Here is a 20,551-nt window from a genome sequence, read left to right on the forward strand (position 1 = left end):
ATGTGCCTCCCACTAATAGCTAGGTTGGTGCACGGGACCCTTTTTCTTGGATAGTGGGAACCCTAACACCACATTTTGCAGCTGAAATAATGGGGTGATCCTACATCACCAAGAACATTAGTTGTCACTCACCCTCCTGAGATAGTTGAAATTACTAAACAGACTTTCCTGGGGGGTAAAAAAAGAAGCCAGTATCACGCATCTTTGCACACGAGCATGGAATCCACCCATTTTTAAAATGGAAAAATGATATCCCAAGCACTCCTTTCAGAATTCTTAGGGCCGGAGCCCTTCCCCTCGGAAGTCTTCCCCTTGGAACAGTGGAATCCTTGTACAGTATACATGTTCATTATAAGATCTAGATTCCAAAGCACACCTTTTTCTGCTCTAGGCCCTTTCCCTTGCAAGATCCTACTCACCTGGTCGTGTCATGCTGCTGAGAGTCCAGTTCTCTCACATGCCTACCACAGATGTGAGATTTATCTCAAGGAACCAGCAAGGCAAAGGTATTAATAGACCAGGAATGATGGCCCCAGGGGGCAACTTGGGACCACCCCTAGCAGCATAATCAGGGGCAGGGAGATCAGAATTTCCATATCCTTTCTTCTTCACTCCCTGCCCCATCCTCGCCTAGTGTTTAAATGTCTCTTTGTAAGCTAATGGGATTTGAATAGAAAGGGCTGGGGCTTTAATAATGTATACCATCTAGCAATGGATGGGAAAACAAGTACATTTCTTTTACATTAACTGTTGTGAGCAGAACAAACAAGTACGTTAAGCAATTTCCATTCAAAATCTTTCCTTTTGAAATGTATCCAAATAGTAGACATACATGATTTAAATCATTTTATTTTTATTTAAAATAATATTTCCAAAAAGATCTCATTGTCATCAATACATATTTCATGATTGTATCCTAAATCACACTAGAACATAAATACAAACAAAGCAATAAATCACATTGCTTTTTTTTTGGACTAGTTCAGCTGAAAAGGCTATCCATGCATAGCAATTTAACAATCCATAGATTACCACTAAAGTACTGTATGGGTACTACCAGCATAGCTGCCAAGTTATCCCTTTTTTACAGGGATTTTCCCTTATGCTGAATAGGCTTCCTCGCGAGAAAAGCGAAAACTTGGCAGCTATGACTACCAGTATTAAGCATTTCTACCATAATATTGTGATTAATTCAGCCAAAGATATTTTCACATTGAGATGCGATGAATTCATACACGTTTGTCACACAGCATCTAAGAAATGTTCTGGCATTTGTTACAAATTCAGTAAACAGCAGCCCTGACATCTGATCTCAGATGGGACCCTATGCCATATCCCACTATTCATAAGAATGTCTCCTTGGCCATCCTGGCTGGGGCTGATAAGAGTGTAGTCCAAAACGTCACGCGGGTGCTGCCTCTACTTCTTCTGCCCTAATTGATGGTTCCCATGTGAGGCCATTCCATTCCACTGCACATTCAACAGTATATTTTATCCATGGACTGTAGAGACTCAGCTAGCTCCTCTCGCAGATCCTGTTACATGTCACCTGTATCCTAACTGTCAGCTTACTCTAAGCAAGCTGTTAAGAAACAAAGCTGCCCTGACCCCCCCCCCCCGCCGCCGCTGCTGGGGGGTGGGTCGTACAATGGCCTGTTTTAAAGAAGAGCGAAGGAACGAAACACACTGCACATGTTCAAGGGCACTTTTCCCTAGCATCTCGCCCATTCCACGGCCGGAGACGGGCTACTGGAGAAGCAGGCCCCAGGGCTGCACCTGGGTCCTGCTGCTACAGGTTTCATGCTTAAAACGTGGACAGCTCCGGCCGATTGCCAGTGAGCGGGGCAGGATCTGACCCCCAAGCCTGTGCCAAGCGGCACGTAGCGCGCTCTGAAGGGGAGGCGCCCACCTTGCCTGCCGGGCGAGGAGCAAAGCAAGGAAAAGGCCGGCAGCCAGAGCAGCTGGCACCGCCGCCTCCTCCTAATCCGATCCCCGCGAGGGCTGCCAGGGACAAGCCTCTCCCCTCCGCTCCTTCCATGCAGCCCCACCCCGGCCAGCCTCCCGCCCGCTCCGCTTCCCGGCAGGCTCAGAGGAACTGGCTAGGCCGTAGCCCTGCCTCTTGGCCGGCTCTCCCTCGCCGCTCATTGGCTCTCGCCTCGCCAGGGGGCCCGCGACGCTCGGGCGCCGTGACAAGCCAAGGGAGGGGCCGGCCTCGGGAAGCAGCCCAGCGCCGCCGTGTCACAGGGTTGCAGCCGCCGCCGCCGCCACTCGGAGAAACAAGTGAGTTGCCTCTCGCAGGGATCGCGACCCAGCCCGGCCCTCCCCTCGCGGGGCGGGGACGCCTCCCGGCTCCATGACATCCTCCGCTCTGCCTCGGGGCTCCCGGCGCCAGGATCTCCCTCGCCATGCAGCCTCTCCCTTTCTCTCCCCGCAGCCTGCGGATTACTCATCTCGTTCCCATCTCTCTCCCCTCCCCACCCCATGCTGCCCACTCCGCGCGCGCTTTCCCTTCCTCCTCCTCCTCCATCCGTTTCTATGAGTCACTCCCGGGTTTTGGGTGGGGGCCCATCCGCGTCACGAGCTCATGCACGCGCCGGCGGGTGACTCCCTGCGCGCCTCGTGCCCAGGGGGCTGCTGAGCATCACGCCGGGATCTGGGGAGTTGGCTGGGAGGGCGGCAGCAGGCAGAGGATGCGAGCGACAGGTAGCGTCGGCACATAGCGGGATACGCAGAGCAGCCCTCTCCAATCCATCTTCAACTTCCCGGTTTCTGTGGTGGGGTAGCCTTGAAAGACGGGAGTCTTTCTTTTTCTCTTTCTCTTTCTCTTTCTCTTTCTCTTTCTCTCCCTTCGCCTCAAGGTCCCAGGGTGGGTAACAACATTAAAACACAATATTAGAAACAATTGAGAACAACTAACAACCGGAAAAATAAGGTGAGCCCTGAAATTAGATGCCCCAGGTGTCAAAGCCAGATGCCTCTTCAGCATCCTGCAGCAGCTGTATGATGAAGGTGCCAGATGCATCTCTGTGGGAAGGGGGCTCCACAGCTAAGGGGCTGCCATGGAGAATGGCCTCTCTTGGGGCATCAGCACCGCAGACTCTGAAGGTGGAGGAAGTACCAAGAGCCCCCCCCCCCCGCCAATCTCGGCACCCAGGAAGGTCTGTAGGGCTTCTTTAATCCGTGAGCTTCTTTGCATGCCTCCTGTTGGATGGCACTTTTTGTTTTGTTTCGTTTTCACACATTTATAGCCCACCTTTTTCTCCAAGGAGCTCAAGGTGCATGGCTCTTCCTCTTCTCATTTAATCCCCTCAACCTCCCTGTGATTTAGGTTAGGCTGAGAGGAAATGACTGGCCCATGGACCAATGGGGATTTAAACTCTGGTTTCCCAGGTCCCAGTTGGGCATTCTAACCACTATACTGCACTGGCTCCCAAGAGGACTGCAGAGGCAGACTGAAGACTTCCCTGTTTTCTTTATTGTTGGATCTCCCCTTTGCTCATACATGCACCTCTTCTCTTGCAGGGCTTTTTTTTTTTTGGCCAGATTATATATTTTATTTTTAAAACACCAGCTTTACTTCGGAGGCTTCTAACTAGTTCGAAACATCACAGCCTCATATAAGCAATTGGGCCATCACTTAGGATAATAGAATTGTACAGTTGGAAGATACACCAAGGGTCATCTAGTCCAACCCCCTGCAGTGCAGGAATCTCAACTAAAGAATCCCTGTCAGATGACTGGTCAAGTTCTGCATGGATGGAGAGATGTGTGTGTAGAAATCCTTACTTTTTGCATGGCTGGCATGTTGCCTACTATACTTGTCCCAGGACAAACTGATCCATAAAGCATGCTGTAATTTCAGCAGACCATTGTAGGACCATTGGGTTGTGGTGGCATCTTCAGGGTTGCCTCCCATTTTTAACCTTGCCATGTCCTATTTCTTTTATTTATTAATTTTCTTACATCTATTGTCAGTAGTGGCTGGTGAGGTGGTATGTGTGCTCTTCAGGAAACGTGACTTGGCACATGGCTGCAGGAGCATCAGATTGACTCTGCTGTCATGTGCCACACGAAGCTTCCCCGTGCTGCTTCCCTGGCCACTGCTGTATATAGCTCACCTTGGTTCCATGTGGTCTACATGTGGTTCCTGGTGGTCAAACATCCAGGCACTGACCAGACCCGTTCCTGTTTAGCTGCAGCAAGGCAGTGGCCTTGCTTCAGGCCATATCCTGGGTTCTAGGAGAAAAGTGCTGGCATATACTTGGTGTACTCTTGGCTGTGCGCTATAGTGCCAAACTGAATGCTTGGTAGGTTATAGACACACCAAGTATATATAGACACACTCATAGTATTAATGTGGATGCAGTCTTAAGTAACTACTCAAGTCGAGGATTTCAGATTTGACTATTCCTCCTAACCCAGGAATTGTGTTGATCATCCACTGTTAGTATAAGCTAAATTGATAGAAGATCTGAGGGAGAACCCAGTGGTGTGGTTTGCTTCTTGGAAATTAAAGTAATTTGCTGCATTTTAACAGAACTGTGTCCTCCTTCTGCAGCTCTTTGGCCTCTTGGTAGACCAGCAGCAAGTATAGAAATAAAAAAAATGCTTGTAAAGCTTTTCAGGTTAAAAAGGAAAGGGGAAGCGACCTCTTGATACCTTGCTGGACTCCAGATGAAATTGACTAATTTCCTTGTTCATGCCATTTTCACCCACTAATGAGAATAGAATTCAAATCCCTGAAATTTTATTAGGTTCAATCTGTATCTCTGCATGTTCTTTGTATGCAGTCTCTGCAGGAAAGCTTCAGAGTATTTGTTCTAATAATACTGCAGATAAAGTCTTTATCAGCTTTTTATTTTTGAATATTGCTGTTGTGCCTCACAGGGTTTCTGTCCAAAAGGATTATTCCTTCCAGAGAGAATTTGTGAATATTGGAGGCTGACATTTTTCTTTGACGCAAGGAGTATGATGTTTGTTGTTTTAATTATTGCCTGGGTAACAGTAGGGGCATGACAAATGGGATTTAAAGGGCAACCAACATTTCCAGACGTGGATCTTGATGTGATGCCTAGTGTTGATGTAACCTCTCTTTTTTAAAAATATTTTTTTTAGCTCGGCTTCAAGTGCTAGAAAATAAGCAACTTAAAATGTATATTGTAAAATGTGTATTGTACTGGCTCAATTTTGCTTCGGCACATAACCTGCTGTGTAGAAGGCTCAAAGACTCTCTAATAGGATGCAAAGAACCCCCTTGCACTTAACAGGCAGCATCCCCTATGTATGTAAGGAGGAACTCAGGAGCAAAGCACCAGCACGTCAGCAACTTGGGGAGTGGAGTGGAGTGGAGATGTGAGAAGAGCACACTGTCTTTGTAAGCGAGTAAAAGCGACACTTGTGCTTTCAGATGGTACGGAAGTGACCTTGTACATATCTGATAACTTCCCCAGTTTTGCTTGCTCCTGTTTTGTTGGAGAGCTTTGTGTGTGAGTTCTAATGGTCTTTGAAGGGCAAACTTACAGCACATAGGTAAGCTTGGGCCCTAAGATAAGATAACTTAATCAAGTTCATGGGAAGAATTCTTCCTTCCCCTCCTCAATTCCCTGATTGGAGGATGGAGAGAGACGTGGGTATGGGTAGAAGCCTCTGACTTGGGTGTGGATGTATAAAGAGAAAGAGTCACATCCATTGCTCTGACTGCTTTTGCCTCCGGCCCCACTCACCACTGGCAATGTGGACCCAAACCTTCTGCTTAGCCTCACAGTGACATGAATTGAGTTTGCTCTCCCTCCTTTGTCTCCTTGCAGAAGATGCCTGGGGAACTGTCCTTGCACATCGACACCAAGGAGCCACGATGGGACCAGAGCAGCTTCACAGGGAGAGCAAAGCACTTCTTCACGGTGACAGATCCCCGCAACCTTCTGCTCTCTAGCAAAACTCTGGAAGAGGCCCGGAGGGTGATTGAGGATTACAGGTTCTCTTGTTAGTCTGGGGATTGCTTTGGTCCTTAGAGAATGATGGGGAAGGCAGCGGTGGGGGTGAGGGGGTTAGGTTGTGGGGAATCCTGTTGTTGTGCTATCTAGAGGCTTTTAAAGCACTTGGTGTTAACTATGGCTTTCAACATCCTTAGCTCTCCTCTAATTCCTGGAATTCATAGATTCTTCTTAGCACTCTGGAGTGGCTTGTTGACTTTCAATATAGTGGCTCTGGGAAAGCAGAAGCAGGGAGAACGAACTCCTAGGGAGAAGGATACACTTTTAGAAGGGATGGAAAGGTGAAGCTTAGAGAATAAACCATCATCAACTTTTTTTTACAGGCCACTTTCCCAAAGGGTGCTCCAAGTGGCTCACAAGAACAGCAAACAAATCAATATATAGGCACAATGAAAACATAAATATGTCATAAATGCAGTCTTTTATGTTCCCATTAGCAAACAAACTTATTAGTATTAATGTCTCCTCCAGTGACTACTGGCCATTTGGTGACAGAACGTTAGCATAGTCCCAAACCATTGCCCTGTCTAAACATACTATTCCAAACCCAATATTTTGAATTAATCAGGACATTCAAAGGAACCCATCCAAGACTATCTACAGGGCAACTGGTCCATTTGAAGGGTCTCCTTGCATTTCACAGTGTAGATGAATAGAGAGGAGTGTTGAGGAGTACCTCTGGTAATTGCTAATACAGCTATTCTTACCTCCCAGACTGACCCTGCCTCTTCCTAGTACAGTGCATTGATACTTCCTGCCCCAGCAACCTCTGCAGCAAATCTGCTCATTTCCCTAAACTGCCTCCAATCTTCTTTCTTTTTCTTGATTCTTTCAGGACGGGGAAGGTGTCGCCAGGATTGACTGAGGACCAACTATGGCGGGCGAAATACATCTACGACTCAGCTTTCCACCCAGACACTGGCGAGAAGATGATCCTGATTGGGCGAATGTCGGCCCAGGTGCCCATGAACATGACCATCACTGGGTGCATGCTCACTTTCTACAGGCACGTGTACTACCGTACTTCTAAGGCCCTATTGGTGGCCACGGGAACTGCAGCGTGACAACAGCCTTACATTTTAATGTATGTAGGAAGAAATGCAGCAATTTAGAGGGCTAATTTGAAGCAGTCGGCTGTGATAGGAGTTTAACACTGTTCCCCTCTCTCCCCTGCCTCTGCGCTCAAGTTGCTCTTAGCTGCAGGTTAGGGGAAAAAGATAAAATACTATATGGACAAGTACCTCTGAGGAAAATGCCAGCTTTTGGTCAGGAAGAGGGAGCAATCTAACATTGTGACTGGGGGAAGAATTAACTCCACTTTCCACCATGCCATGGACCTCACCTAGGGTTGCCATATTTCAAAACGTGAAAATCCGGACACAAAAGTTATTGAGCTTTCTATTTTTTAAGGAAAATCAACACTGGCCGACAAGGGTTGCCATACATCTGGATTTTCCCAGACATTTTAGCAATTTCTGCCTGGACACTGCTTCCGACTGCAATATCCTGGCTATGTCTGGGAAATTCTGGATGTATGGCAACCATACCTCACCCAAGTTGTCCCCTATCATCAGCTAGTTTTAATGAAATAAAAAAGGCAGAGATCTGTTCATGGATTTTCTGTGGTGGCTGTAGTTTGGCCCTAAATCTGAAGGAGAGGGGAAGTGTTGTGTATGGGGTGGAACAGTGGCATTGAAACTGCACGCGTACCTCATTGAGTGCTTTTGTGTGTATGTATGGAGGAGGGGCTGCGAGAAGCACACACCAAATCGGTACATAGAGCTTGCTCTCTACTTCTTTGAGAATTAGCCTAACATTCTGGTTTTTGTCATGTTTATGGGAGCCCTGACTTTTCTCTTTCCTTGCAGAACAACACCTGCTGTTCTCTTCTGGCAATGGGTGAACCAGTCATTCAATGCCGTTGTCAACTACACTAACCGGAGTGGAGATGCTCCCATAACCGTCAGGTAAGAAGACACTGAGTACTGCCCAAGAGCCCTGGAAACGAATGCAGACATACTTGTGGGAAATTGCACCAGAGGGGCATGGGATTGCCTGACACCACTATAGGAGCTGCCCCTTCAGGGTAGCTTTTCAGGACTCATACCTGCCAGGGAAGCAGATAATCAGGCCCAGAAAATTCTGCTCCCTCATCCCAGATAGCTATGGGTGTGGACTCGGATTATTCCACATGTGCTCAGGAGCTCCTTCCTAATTACATTTCAAGTGGAAACCATGACAAAACATTGCACTGTGGAGTAATCCTATTCAGGGTGCCAGCCAATTTTCAGGATACTCCATTTCATCCTCCTTCCTACCTGTTTCTCTGTCCCCTACATCAGTCAGCATTCTGTTGCTAGTGAGCATGCTCAGTCCTCACTGGACTGTGTTTGGGCTCCTTCCCTTTGGTTCATTATTTCCCTTAAGTTTTCTTTTGAACTGCAAAACTTGAGATTCCCCCACGTCTGCTGATACCTCCCTCTTGTGTGTGAATGGGTGCCATTTTTGGTGGGTGGGGATCCATACTGGGAGAATGAATTCACTCTTAGCCTTCTCCCATTGTAAATCCTAGGAAAACCCATGGGAGCTAATTCTTCAAAGTGGTGTGCCTAGGAAGCAGTGGTAGTCCCATTTGTGGGGTCAAGAGGAGAGGATTGCAGGGGCTGGGCTTTCCAGGAGTCATGGAGGGAAAGCTTGAAGTCAAAAGCAAGGTAGACCATGGTGGAGACCTCCCTGTGCAGAAATGGGTAGGGAATGAGGCAAGAAGGAACACTGGCAGTGCTAGGAAAGGTGGTGAAGATGTGTGACTGCTTAGTCTTGGTGGGGATTTTTAATGGAGGGAAATAGGAATGTTCTTGCATGTCCCACCCATTGAGTACCTTTCCCAGGGCTGGAACTAGGCAGGAGGAAGTTGAGAGTATCTTAGCCTCACCTAGTTGCCTGCTTCCTTTACAGCCAGCTGGGCACTGCCTACGTCAGTGCTACCACGGGAGCTGTGGTCACAGCACTGGGCCTCAAGTCCCTCACCAAGGTAAGGGACACGCCGGCTGTGTCTGCCCTGGCACAGAGCAGAGCCACCCCTAGCAAACATGTTCTTATTGCAGGACTGAGGTGCAGCAGGGGGGATACGCCTGTTCTTTGAGATTAGGATGTCACACTGTGGTGTTACAAACAAGACCTCTCTTTCCTTCTTTGCATACTATATCATCTGTCACTTTCAGTAGATACATACGAGTGGGGCCTGCAACAAAATGCTGCAGTGTGGAGTGCTGATGTTCAGGATTTTAGCCACTCCATTCAATCCCTCAGCCCCTGTCTTCTGTTTCCCTAGCCTGTCCACCGCAGCCAATCAGCATTCCCTGGCCACTGAGCGTGCTCAGCACTCACTGAGACGTTTGGAAAGGTTTGAGTTTATATATGATTCCTCCCTGGCCCTCAGAGAAGCTTTCCATGGGTCTGGCATTGGTTGTACTGTTTTGATCACACAAGCAATGGCACTCAGAGCCTGATCATTGGAAATAAAAGGAATGATGCAATATTTTTTTATGAGCAGGTTTCATTTTTATGTACTTAAAATCTGGATATCAATGTGGAATCGGGCTGTGGGTTTCATTTTATAGACCTGGCAGACATATTCAATCTTTCTACCAGCATCTGTTCTATGGCACAGATGAGCCAGTACATGCTGGATCTGACATGGCAGAAAAATGATGACTGAAGTTTTATCATATCCCAGGGAACTGTGGTCGGGACTGACTCAAGTTCGTTCAGAGAATAATTAAAGATGAAAATTATTTTCTGATCGCTTAGGTCTTTGCACTGTTGGTAAAAGAATATTCTATTCATCCTGCTGTTAATTTGAACTGTAACACATGCCTCCTCTCTCTTTCTCTTTCAATCCTTCCACCTTGGTAGCATCTTCCACCCATCATTGGACGCTATGTGCCTTTTGCAGCTGTGGCAGCAGCTAACTGTATCAACATACCATTAATGAGGCAGAGGTAAGATAGGGCTGGGGATGGGGAGAGGGTAGGAACTTAGGAAGATGCCTTACACTGAGTTGATCTAGCACAGTATTGGGCCATCTAGCTCAGTATTGTCTACACTGACTGGCAGGGTCTCTCCTGGGTTTCAAGCAGGGGAGCTTCCTATCCCTGCCTGGAGACACCAGCAACCTTTTGCCCCAGCAAAGCATGTACTCTGACACTGAAACATAGCCCACCCTTCTGAAAAGGGGAAACCAAAGTCAAAGCCCTAGCCATTTCTTGCTAGTAGCATGTTCTAAATTACTGCACCCCTGGGCATCTTTTCTCAGACTTCTGATCTTGAAAGTATGAGGTGTTCACAGCTATGATAATATACGGAATCCACAATATAGTTCCTTTTATTTATTTGTATCCCATCTTTTCCCACTTGGTAATTCAAGGCAATATACAAAGGTCTCCCATCCGGGTACCTACCGGACCGAGACCTGCTTAGCTTTATGAAGATTACTGAATCATGTGCCAGAGCTGGGGTAGAGAGCTAGGGTTTTAAAGTAGGTGGAAGATGTTGGAGAGGAGGCAACATAATGAAGAGTAGAGGAAAAAGTGTAATGAAGAGTGGAGCCACGGGTCTCACTGCACATTAATTCTGTGTACACACCTGCCACTTTGCACAGTGCACATACAGTGTAGTGCATAGCGTGTTATGCCTGCACAATCTCCTGATGTGCCTTGTCCTCATGTCTGAACAGTGTCTGCTGTTGTGATGTTTATGTGGTTTTGGTTCATGGGGAGTGGTCAGGTGGGATAATGTGATGGAGCTACTCCACATCATTCCGTGGTCCTATACCACATTGTTCCAGACCATCCTTTTTTGGAGATCCAGCAGTACAGACGTGGTCCTGTGTTGGCTGGTGGGGTGGGTGGGATTTGTAGTCCAAAACAACATCAGGATTGCAGCACGCTGGTGAAACCTAGCTTAATACTTGTGTTCCTGGTCTCTAGAAAGACAAGAAGCACAGACAACTAGGACTCAGAAGAATTGCTGCATTTCTGGCAGCAAGAGAAAGGAGAGGCTGAAAATGACAACAAAGGGTTGTATTATTTTTTTCCCCTTAACCATTTTTACAGGGAGCTAAAGCTTGGTATCCCCATTACAGACGAGAATGGAAATCGGTTGGGTGAGTCAAAGGCAGCCGCTCAGCAAGCCATTGCACAGGTGGTGGTGTCTCGAATTGGCATGGCTGCACCTGCCATGGGTAAGTAGCTGCTGCATTGGCAGTAGCCCTTGGCTAGAGTGGAAGCAAATATTTGAAGTTCCAATCGCCAATAAGGGATGATGCATCTTTTAATGGGTGGAAATGTGAATGATTGTGATTGGTTGGCTTCTCTCAACTTTTTTTGGTTAGATTCAGATATGAAATATTATAAACTGAGGAGTGTTTGTTATTAACTATTAATTAATTTGGATGCTTGATGTGCATTAGGAGGCTCAGTAGCAGAGCACATGTTCGCATGTAGCAGGGCCCAGGTTAAACCTTTGGGACTTTTAATTTAAAAGGGCCCTGAGATCTGCTGATGGAGGGTGGTATAGTGGTGTAGCATGGGGGTTGGCAGGGGGACCATTGGCCCAGGCGCACAATTGGGGAGGTGCAAACCAGGCTCCTCCCACAGAGATCCGGCACGTGAGTGCCCACCAGTTGGCAGGGGAGCACAGGGTGAAAAGCACTCTTTGTGCCCTGTGCCCCCATTGGAGCATTCACAGATTGCCTGGAGAATATTTGACATCAAAATTAAGCATTTTGAAGAGCCCATTAATTTTAGTTCTGCTTTTGGTGCATACATGTTGTGCTATTTTGTTATTATCTCCTGAAAGGTTCTAGCAAGGTAGAAATCCTGTTTAAGTTGTTGGCATTTGCAGGGCAAAAACAAAATGACTATTTGGGCTGCCTTTGCATGGCAGTTTATTCCATTCTCATGACTTCCCCCTAACTTCTAAGTTCTGCATTATATTTGAGCTTTCACATGATGTAAGAGCGACTTCTGGAACTGTAGTGGAGCACAGTGCAAGTTGAGTGCTCATTTCCCCATTTGCAAATAATATGGAAACCAGTGCTAAACTTGTGCTGTATTCCACTATAGTTCTGGAAGTGGCTTTTACATCGTGTGAAAGCATAAATATAATGTGGAAAATACCAGTTAGGGAAACGTCATGAAAATGAAATTAAACTGCCATGTGAATGCAGCCATAAATCAAATTCCATTGCCGGTTGGGGCACCTCTGAGCTTTTAAGTTTGTGAATTACTCATTGTGGTGTTAGTTTCAGAGTATCCTCAATGGATTCCAAGAAGTCGTAGAGAAATAAAACAACAACAACCCTAAAACCACCCAAAACATGCAGGAGACATGTGGCTGGCTGGGTGTCTCTTTAATATTCTCCTTCCTCGTTTTCCTTACAGCCATCCCTCCTGTGATCATGAACGCGTTAGAGAAGAGAGCATTTTTGAAGGTAGGTTCTTTGGATTGGATCTTAGTTCAGCTCCCTGGCCTCCGTTCCTATAGGCTGAGAAGGATGTGGTTGCTTACCTGATATGAGCCATATTTGTGTGTGTGTGTGTGTGTTCAGCTTACTTCTCAACCCTCATGAACAGGAGAGGGTCATTGCCCTCATGTCCTGGTTGTGGGCTTCTCAAGGGCATTCAGTTGGTCACTCTGCAAACAGAATGCTAGATTAGATAGGCCTTTGGCAGCAGGGCTCTCAGGAAGGGGAGTTTAATTTCTTAGAAGGTGTATTGACTGCCATCTTGGAAATGCTAGGGTCCATTGTTGACAATTACAAAAAAAAAAATCAAAGCTTCTTAAGCAGGGGGGGCTAACCCTTGGCTCTCTAGATGTCGCCATCATCCCTGACCATTGACCATGCTAGGTGAGACTGATGGGTGTTGTAGTTTAGCATTATAGTGCCACAAAGGGCTTCCCCCAAGAAACGTATGAGTGCTCCTGCTGCGTAAATGGCTGCACCTCTGTAAGCAACAAGCGACAACAGCTGCTTTAGAAACGGATGTAGATACTGAGCACCAACCAACACCTTGTGTTTCCTTCCAGCGGTACCCTTGGATGAATGCTCCTCTGCAGGTTGGGCTGGTGGGCCTGTGGTAAGTGCGCTTCTTCCCTTGTGCAAATGGGAGTATTGGACATCAGGAGGAGAGAGCAGGTTGCCAGAGCTCTCTGAGAAGAATGCCGGTGCAAACCGTGGTCACATTTACACTGTATGTTTATAAAGTGCCATGATACTGTTGGGATCCACAGAATGCTGTGTGTAATAGTAAGTCTGCAGGCCTGACTGTATTAGTAAAGTGAAACTGGCTGATGCAATACTTTCTGTAGAAGTGCTGGGTCAGAATGACTCAGCAGTAATGTGCTGTCAGTTGATTGGCTGTCAGTGGTTTAAAAGGAAAACCTTTCCAGCAGTGAGTGTGGTGGTGTTTTAGAAGGGTGTGGTCAGTGAGAGGTTTAGAGAGTGTGTGAACTGCTTGTGTATGAACTGCCTGTAGATATTTGAATATAGCTCACAATAAATATACTGCACTAAAGAAACTGGAACTCTTAACATCTCTGCTAAAGCGCCGTGAAGAAATTCGCGACAGATACCACTTTAAACAATCACGGCTTCCCCCAAAGGATTCTGGAAGCTGTAGTTTGTTTACAGTGCTGAGAGTTTGTTAGGAGGCCCCTATTCCCGCCCCCCCCCCCCCGCCAAAAAAGCTAAAATTTCCAGAGTTCCCTGTGAAGAGGAATTGAATGTTAAATCACTCAGGGGACTGTAGCTCTGTGTGGGCAGAAGGGATCTCCTAACAACTTAATGAACCCTTAACGAACTACAGTTCCCAGAATGCTTGGGGGAAGCCATGGCTGTTTAAAGTGATAACATAGCACTTTAAATTTATGGTGTGAATCGGGCCAGTGTGAGGAAGTAGAGTGCCTATGACTGGGGAGGCTCGGGTTCAAATCCTCTTTCAGCCAGGAAACTCGCTTTCTCTCAGACCAACCTGGTTGTGGAGGCTAAAATTGGGGGTAGCTGGTTGGGGCATGATGACCTAGGAGCATGGAATAAATAAATAATAGAGAAACACAGCTTTTGACTAGAACCAGATGTCAGTTTGAAGGTGTTGAAATTTCTGAGTGGCAGCGTGTTTCATTCTGAATATTTCAACTTTTGTGTGTCACCCCAAGTCCCATTGAAATGACAATAACATGGTACCCAGCTTAGTTGTAATGGATGAGGCAAGGTAGCTTTCATGACATAGAGCTATTCCTTTTAGAAATTTGATTAGATCCACATTCCAGGAAAATGGGTTGGGGGCCCTGAAGAGGCATTAGGGCACGCTTTGCCAACCAGGTGCCCTCCAGATGTTTTTGACTATCAGTTGTAGTTGAGAGTTGTAGTCCAAAACATTTGGAGAGCTCCAAGTTGGTGAAGGAGGCACAAGAGAAAAGCTTTGATTGGGATGGAAGATACTGCACTCCATGGTGTGTTGTTTGGCACCCACAATTCTGACTGTGAGCCAGAAAGCAGCCTTGTATACCCCCAACACATAGAGCAACATAGAACATTGCCATTGCCCCCCCAGGGGTTGGTGGGAGGGGGGGTGAGGTTTATTTCCCCCCAGAGTGACTCCCTTCCCCGTCCTCCAAGACAGAAGTGACCCCTCTCCTGTCTTTGTTTTTCCAGTTTGGTGTTTGCTACCCCACTTTGCTGTGCACTCTTCCCCCAGAAAAGGTAAGCATGCCATTGCATGTTAATGTTCTATGAGAGTGGTTCCCAATTGAGGGTTCACGGCACATACCCATCAACTGTCTGGGACATCCCATCGGGGGCGTGTGTGCTCTTGGTGTGAGATCTTGGTGCCCAAAAATGCTCATTTTGGGGTACTGTGCTCTTGCACATGGGTCACATAGACCTTAATGGACCTGTTAGTCATGTTCATTAACTTCAGGCAGTCTCTTCTGAGTATACCTAGCACTGAATGCAAGTCTCAGTGCTGAATCGGTAGAATTTTGAATGGGGAGCTCCTCCATAAGCTTTTTCTTTTGTTTCTTTTCCTTTTTTAATTTTTTTTTTGCTCTCCAAAGTTAACATTTTCACAATGTTTACTTTCAGTTCAAAATTTGAAAAGTTATTTTCTTTTTCTCAGGGTGGGGGAAGAAGCATTATTTTGAAAAAACATGGCTTTTTTTGAATGTTTGTGTTGTTACGGTTTTCATGCCATGCTGGTGTGTTGCAGTCTTGAAGCCCGATCCTGTCTTAAGTGTAGAAGCACTCCTATATTCTTTAGGAGTCACAGATGTTTCCTCTTTCTGCTGTAAGATATGTTGGTGGGAGGTTTTCAAATGGGGGCAATGCCACAGTTGGGGGAATGCCACACAGTGTGGGAAAGAGAATCCCACATGAAGTTTGAAGAAGACACCTCTGGCCAGCACATGCTTGGGACCTGCTTTCTCCTTCAGTGACGGTGGTGTTCTCCAGAAGCATAAATGGTGGACACACTGTAAGCATCTCTTTCCCATAATATACAGATTAGCCTACTGCTGATTTCAAACATGACATGGGAGGGCATAGCCCATTTTTCAGAGCATGGCCGTGCACCTCTTGAGTCAGCCCTGCCCCATAACTTTGCTTTCCATTTCCTGCTCTTTCCTTTGCCCTAAGAACTAGAAAAAAACATCTTGTTTTCCTTTTTCCAGCTCAATGCGGGTGAGCCGGCTGGAACCTGAAGTCCAAGCTCTGATCAGGGAGAAAAACTCTGACATTGAGGTTGTCTACTTTAATAAAGGGCTTTGAGAGAGGCTTCCCTGTGCTACCCTGGTATGGAGTAAAAGAACAGGAAGAAGTAGAAGAACCAGGGATCCGGTGCTCTTGAGGAGGAATTTACACTTTGTAATAGTATAATCCCTTTTATATGCTGCTTTCTTATTGGCTGTCAAGTCATGGCAGGTCCTATGTGTATCATATAACCTTCTTGAATTCAGGTGAACCCTAGGGTAGATTGTAATGTGGCAATGTGGCTGTTGCAGTGATGTACGTTCATACCCTGAACAAAGCAGAAACATTCCAGTGACGAACCATTTGGGTTTCAGGAGCAAAGAAGCCCTTAAGCCTAAATCCTTACGTTACACATAGTTCTACAGTGGTATGTGTACAGGTGTGTATGTATGTGCACTATAATCCTCATGATGTATTATCATAAGAATGATCACCTTGAGGAATGTTTGAGAAGAGGAGAAATCCATGGAACACCTGAGAATCAGTTGTTACATGGAAGGCAACTTGCTGTCCGGGTTAGTTGGAATTTCAAGTATTCAGAGGTAAAGGAGATCACTCTCCCATGTAGGAGCATTATGTGTTTTTGCAATACCTACATTCTCGAGATGTTTTCTTCTCTAGACAACCTTTGTTTTTGCAACCAAAACATGTTTTTCCAAGAACCTCTTGAGTTCTCTTGCTGTTCTGATACTTTGCTGATAAGAGAAATGCACGAGACTGACAGTACGCGCAGCCTTGAAACCACAAAACCCATGATGCAGGGTGAGCGCAAGTCAAATAAGCACACTGCTTCCTACTTACGGAAGCAAGCAATTGACTATACTGAGTGAGCGGGAAACAGCTAAAATTCAAACAGGTTGGTGGATTTTCTATCAGCAGTCTTTTATTTGGAGGTGAGCACATGCTTCAAAGATGAAGCAAAGATTTGATGTTTGCACAATTATGTTATGGGAGATGGGATCATGGAAATCAGCTGATCCTAACATGCCCCTTGGAAACCACAGAATTTCACGTAAAGTGGGAAGGGATGTGTCTATATATGTAGAGGCTTCACCCCCATAGGTTTTGCTTAGCTGTTTTAGCATAATCGCAGCAATATTTTGTACAGTTGCATAGCTTGTTTGAAGGCCCAGGGCAATTGATAGGGACGGCATCCAAATGGAGCACCACTTCTGCCAGCTTCGTTGGATCAGGGGAGGGTTGTGACAGCAGCAACCCCATGCTCATGGGGCCTGGTGGTTTCCCCTCCCAAACCGAGAAAGAAATCTGTTCTGCTTAACCTTTCCACGCACTCACTCCCCCAAACCTTTCATTAATACCATGGGTGGTATCCAACTAAGTGGTTCCACTGGTGCAAGCATTTTAAGAACAATACAAGCCTACTGGATCAAGCCAATGGTCTGATGCCCAGTATCCTATTCTCATAGCTGCTGACAAATGCATGTGGGGAGCATAGCTGCCAAGTTATCCCTTTTTTACAGGGATTTTCCCTTATGCCAAATAGGCTTCCTCGCGAGAAAAGGGAAAACTTGGCAGCTATGGTGGGGAGCCTGCAAGCAGGACATGAGCCTAACAGCACTCTGCCCACCTGGGTTTCCCAGCAACTGGTATTCAGAGGTATAATGTCTGACAGTGGAGCTGGAACATATGTGTTGCTGTGCAAAGGAACTTCTGCTCCCTCTCTTCTCCCTGTGTAATCCCCCATCCCCTGAATCTCTCCTAGGGGTTCCCAGCCCTCAAGAGCGAATTGGGGGGGGGGCTTGGGGGCACATGGAGAGGGAAGAGCAATATGAAGAATTCTGTTGCGCAAGTAGAAATCTCACCATTTACAGCGGTGCCTCGCTTAACGAATGCCCTGCTTAACGAAATTTCCGTTTAATGAAAGGATTTTTTGAGCGGAGATTGCCTCGCTAGACGAATTCATTTTATGAAAAATTCGTCTAGCGAATCGCGGTTTCCCATAGGAATGCATTGAAATTCAATTAATGCGTTCCTATGGGCAAAAAATAATAATTCAATGCATTCCTATGGGATTTGCTAGACGAATTTTTCGTTATAAGAAAAGACCAGTGGAACAAATTAAATTCGTCTAGCGAGGCACCACTGTAGTTGGAGAATTCCTAACCCTCCCCCCAAAATTCTAAGCACATACCTTGTTGCTCCAAGTGAATACTTACTTGGGTGAATTTGTCAGGTAGAAAATGGTCACACCTACCTGAGAGCATAAATGACTATCTTTGGTACATGTGGCTGTGGCTGAATACACATAAGCATCTCCTCTTTATCTGGTCCTGTACTTTACCAGAACTGTTGAGACAACCACTCTGAGGTTTTGTTTCATTTTTACAATCTAGCAGTACATAAATCTTACAAAATAAGTAAAATAATAAAAGATGTGCCGGCATTTGGGAAGGTGTGTCTGCACAAAAGCTCTTGGGTATCTGGTCTGATGTTTTACTTGCTAAAGCAGTATCCAATACTCACGAGTGTGCACTAACCACAAGGTTTGGTTTGGACCCTGATTCGGCACTTTGGAAATTACTCCAGTTTGGCTCAGACAGCTTGAAGGCTGCCGGGTTCATCTTGGCACCATATTAGAATACTGATATGGGAAAAGCTGAAGCTTTGTGCCTCCCCATTGGCTGTCATGAGGAAATTATTATAGCTTCTTTCCATTTGACAGAATTGTATGCAATTTGCAAGCATAGCAAACCCTTTGGATTGGAAGAAGCCTGTCATAATTCCAGTCAAAAAGGTGCAGGTTTGTTTGTGCTAGACTTCTTCCACCCTCTTCCCACCTTGGCTTTCTTCTTAAATGGAAAGCTTGAGGAGAGATGTTGCCATTTTTTGCGCAAACACACTTTCTGTGGTCTTGTTTTGGCTCTGAGTCTCAGAATTGCTCAGAAGATTTTCAGAGGACCTAGATTCAGTTTGAGGTGGTTCAGAGAGAGCCAGCTTTACTGTGGACAAACCTGACTCACTCTGAATCAACATTTGCTCCTAATAAAGAAAGTAATGTGGGCAGGAGGTTTTCTGCAGTATTAGCCTGTGTTGATTATGGTACCTGCACTGTAACCCTACAATTCCTTCTGTCTGCCATGTAGACTTAACTTTACTGGTCAGTGCTAGGATCAGATTTGTGTGTAGTGATCAGGTGCACTGAATCAGCGCATCCATAAGAGAAGAGTCTTTGGGTGGATTTGACCCATAAAAATTCTCTTTGCTGATAGTCTGAAGGGATAAAATGCTCTACAGCAATGACCATCCCTGTAGTCCATGCTGTTGCATATTCTGCACAATCTAGCATCAGATTCCATTTGCTCAGAACATTTAGTTCCATGTCATTTTTGTCCTTGACTTCAGCAGCAGCAGCAGGGTCCATAGCAATTATTTGACCTAAGCATCACACACAGAGAGTTAAATTGGAACCAGTGTGTGTAATGACACATGATGTTTGCCTGCAAAGTAGAATAAAGAACTGCTAGAACTGCCTTCTCCAAAGGTGGATGAAGGTCAGTGGCTTAATCCAGTTTTATGTACTTTTTATCCCTGGAGCAAATCATTTATTTTAATCTGAGCAGATCCGCCTGGGTTTGCATGTTTGCTTCCTTTTGTTAAATGTCATCTTTGCTGGAGCCTCGGAGTTCCATCAGAGGTTACTATATATGCTCTTTATCACACACTCTTAATGAGACCTCATCCGATCCAACTTTTATAAGGTTAAAATGGTTTGAGTCGGCTTATTTTTCTTTTACTGTGTTGGGTTAAGTTTGAGGCTTATTTTACCAAATGTAAAGCAATGTCTCTGTGCAGGAATCCTCATTGATTCCATGTTATACCTCTTGTATAGCTTTAAATAAGGCAACTGTCTCCAAATAAAGAATATAATTTCTGTCGCTTGCACATGTCTTTGCTGTTTTCTTGAACTGACAGGTTAAATGCATTGCTATGTTTCTTGCTAATACACAGCAGATTTTAACGCAGAGTTTTGTTTTAAGGAAATGTGAACAAAATTATTCTTACTGGCGATGAAGGCAAAAACCTTCCCACTAACTTCCAAGTGTGGGTCCCCTAATTCCTCCTCACATTCTTCAAAGGTTAATCCTTTTATGATTACAGTGATTATTCCTGTTCATGGAAGGGTTATGCTGTCATTTGAGCAAAGAAATCGGCATACTCTCCAAGATGTGTCCCACATTCAGGGCCATTTTTCACCTTACAAAATTCCTACACAAAAGACAACCTGTATGTAGCGCATCATGTCGTAATTTATTTTGAGAGCACTTAAATGTTACTAAGCACTGTGCAAAGCTAATTTAAAATCACAGGGGGCTCCTTGCAGGCCTACAATCTTAAAGCTTTCTGATGTACGAAGCTACAAAAAGTGGGAATGTGATCTAGACAAGAAGGGAAAGGAAACAAAAAACTTGTGCATGTGTTAGGAGGTTGTGGAATACTTTTGAACTCCCTCTGCGTGTACAAACAGCAGAAACCCAATGTGTGATAATCATGCATGACAATCTACATATTTCTTCCAAAGCAGAGGAATCACATACTGAAGAATACTTAGGCCCTGATCTAGAAGTATTTTGACTGAAGCTTAGACATGAGAACTTACATGTTCTCAAAGCATGTGTCACTGAGGAATTGTGTCCTCAGGCCTTGTCACTTCCTTCAGGGATGTACAGACTTCAGGCTTGCGGACTCCACTTTGGTTTTTTTTAACTAGAGATTCACCAACCAGAGTCTG

At 45.6% G+C, this 20,551-nt stretch overlaps 1 protein-coding gene across 6 annotated transcripts; it reads left to right on the top strand.

Moving 5' to 3' along the window:
* The first annotated feature begins 1,925 nt into the window (after positions 1-1,925).
* On the top strand, positions 1,926-19,704 carry SFXN3 (sideroflexin 3). Of its 6 annotated transcripts, none has more exons than XM_088670651.1 (11): positions 1,926-2,280; positions 5,808-5,974; positions 6,829-6,999; positions 7,862-7,960; positions 8,949-9,024; positions 9,909-9,994; positions 11,108-11,235; positions 12,437-12,486; positions 13,083-13,132; positions 14,710-14,757; positions 15,723-19,704. In XM_088670651.1, exons 2-11 carry the CDS (start codon positions 5,811-5,813, stop codon positions 15,817-15,819), a joined length of 969 nt encoding a protein of 322 aa, XP_088526777.1. In that variant the 5' UTR covers positions 1,926-2,280; positions 5,808-5,810; the 3' UTR covers positions 15,820-19,704. The 6 variants fall into 6 exon arrangements, with proteins under 6 accessions (XP_088526777.1, XP_060130677.1, XP_088526776.1 ...); XM_060274694.2 differs by having other exon boundaries at positions 2,133-2,280; positions 5,808-5,900; XM_088670650.1 differs by lacking the exon at positions 1,926-2,280 and adding an exon at positions 2,385-3,158.
* The last annotated feature ends 847 nt before the right edge of the window (positions 19,705-20,551 follow it).

The sequence above is a fragment of the Zootoca vivipara genome, chromosome 5, assembly GCF_965207765.1.
Source record: "Zootoca vivipara chromosome 5, rZooViv2.hap1.1, whole genome shotgun sequence".
Lineage (NCBI taxonomy): Eukaryota > Metazoa > Chordata > Lepidosauria > Squamata > Lacertidae > Zootoca > Zootoca vivipara.

Coding starts and splice junctions, on each gene's coding strand:
- SFXN3 (XM_088670650.1), top strand. CDS start 3,060: ATGGAGAATGGCCTCTCTTGGGGCATCAGCACCGCAGACTCTGAAGGT. Junction 7,961..8,948: donor GATGCTCCCATAACCGTCAG/GTAAGAAGACAC, acceptor CTTCCTTTACAG/CCAGCTGGGCACTGCCTACG. Junction 11,236..12,436: donor CATGGCTGCACCTGCCATGG/GTAAGTAGCTGC, acceptor TTTTCCTTACAG/CCATCCCTCCTGTGATCATG.